The sequence below is a fragment of the Galeopterus variegatus genome, unplaced genomic scaffold (assembly GCF_000696425.1).
Source record: "Galeopterus variegatus unplaced genomic scaffold, G_variegatus-3.0.2 Scaffold10519, whole genome shotgun sequence".
Taxonomy (NCBI): domain Eukaryota; kingdom Metazoa; phylum Chordata; class Mammalia; order Dermoptera; family Cynocephalidae; genus Galeopterus; species Galeopterus variegatus.
Window position 1 is genome coordinate 19,805 of NW_007736630.1, and position 1,511 is coordinate 21,315.

At 39.2% G+C, this 1,511-nt stretch overlaps 1 protein-coding gene across 1 annotated transcript; it reads right to left on the bottom strand.

Moving 5' to 3' along the window:
* Nucleotides 1–305: 305 nt before the first annotated feature.
* LOC103610043 (vomeronasal type-1 receptor 1-like) lies at nucleotides 306–1,217 on the bottom strand. The gene has a single exon (XM_008594280.1). The coding sequence runs from the start codon at nucleotides 1,215–1,217 to the stop codon at nucleotides 306–308; it is 912 nt and encodes a 303-aa protein (XP_008592502.1).
* Between the last annotated feature and the right edge of the window lie 294 nt (nucleotides 1,218–1,511).

Below are 1,511 nucleotides of genomic sequence, written 5' to 3' on the forward strand. Positions count from 1 at the left end.
AGGTCGGCCATCAGGCCCCGTCAGACCCTCTCTATAAGTATCAATTCTAAGTTTAATTTTTTGAGGAACCACCATACATTTGGGTAATTTTCTACATCAAGTTTATTTTTTGACAGTGTAATAAGCAATGTGATATTATATTATTATCATTTTTATTCAATACTGAGTCCCAAGTCTTTCCACATTGACTGGCATACTTAATAATCCTACAAATATTGAGAGAACAGGTGATTAAATAAATGATGCAATATTTTGGAGGAAGCTTAGAGTCCAGAGACCATACTTGGAGCATTTGTCTTTCTTGTCTAGCAGGCAAAGTAGAACCGTGAGACTCGGGTATCACTAAAAATAAACACAAAGGGGCTGAATGTTGGGAAGCCCAGAGACACCAGGGAAGAGATGTTTATCAGCCAAGGGATTGGATTTTGAATCTGGGTTATCCAAAATGATAAAGTGCTAGATAGAGCATGAAAGGAGACAAACATGCTCACCAGGATCAGGATAATGCATGTGGCTCTAGTTTCATAATAAGTTCTGGGTGAGATCCTGCTGCTGTGAATGTGTTGTACCCGCTGCTTGTGTCTGTACAGAAAAAGGACCATGAACCTGCTAGTCCAAACCATGAGGCCCCAAAACATAACATCAGTGACCAAGAAAATGACTGCATTTACTGAGAATAGCAGTCTCCCTAAAGTGGGTGAGGAACAGTATCTGTACATTTTTTCCATGCTCATGTTTTTGTTATTTGTTTGGCCAGTTACATGTTTTACAACAGAGATATTTAACACAAGATGCAAGATCCAGCAAAGAAAACAGCAGAAAACGATGCACTTTGGAGATTTAATTTTGATTTCCATCCACACAGAGATACTGGGGCAAAGTTTCATGGCCTGAAAGCCACTGAGGAGGCAGGTGGTGCTGAGAGTAACCCCTCTGGCCACTCTGTGTAAATAGAAGACAACTTTACATCCAGCCTCATCCAGGAAAGATTTCAATCCCAAAGCTGCCATTGTCTGAGGGATCCCTTTAGAGAGAATAACCAAGTTGTTAGCTAAGACCAGCTGGTTGAGAATCAAGTCTGTGGGTCTCAATCTCTGTGCAGTGATAAAAGTAAAGTTATAAAAGCAAAGGAGTGAAGAATTTCCAAGGATTCCAGCAGCAGTCTGAGTGAGTAAGGTAATACCCCAATTCAAGTTAATATAAACCAGTCCATCCATGTGGAAAAAATGTTGAAGTTTGAATTTACTTAAATCAGAAGAATCTGGAGATTGAAAAAGAAAATTGAGTTATTTTCATCACATCTAGAACATGCTTTTTCTCACAACACCCATTATTCCAAGTGAATATGAACATTAATAATAGGTCTTTTGTAAGTACAAAGCTATTTCTTGCAGAATTATTATTTGTAACAACACAATGACTGGAGTCCACCCAACCTCAATCAAAGAGAACTTAAATAAACCCCAGTGCATCCCCACGGTGAAGCATGGGGCAGCTGTGTACGTTATAAG

Coding starts and splice junctions, on each gene's coding strand:
- LOC103610043 (XM_008594280.1), bottom strand. CDS start 1,217: ATGGATGGACTGGTTTATATTAACTTGAATTGGGGTATTACCTTACTC.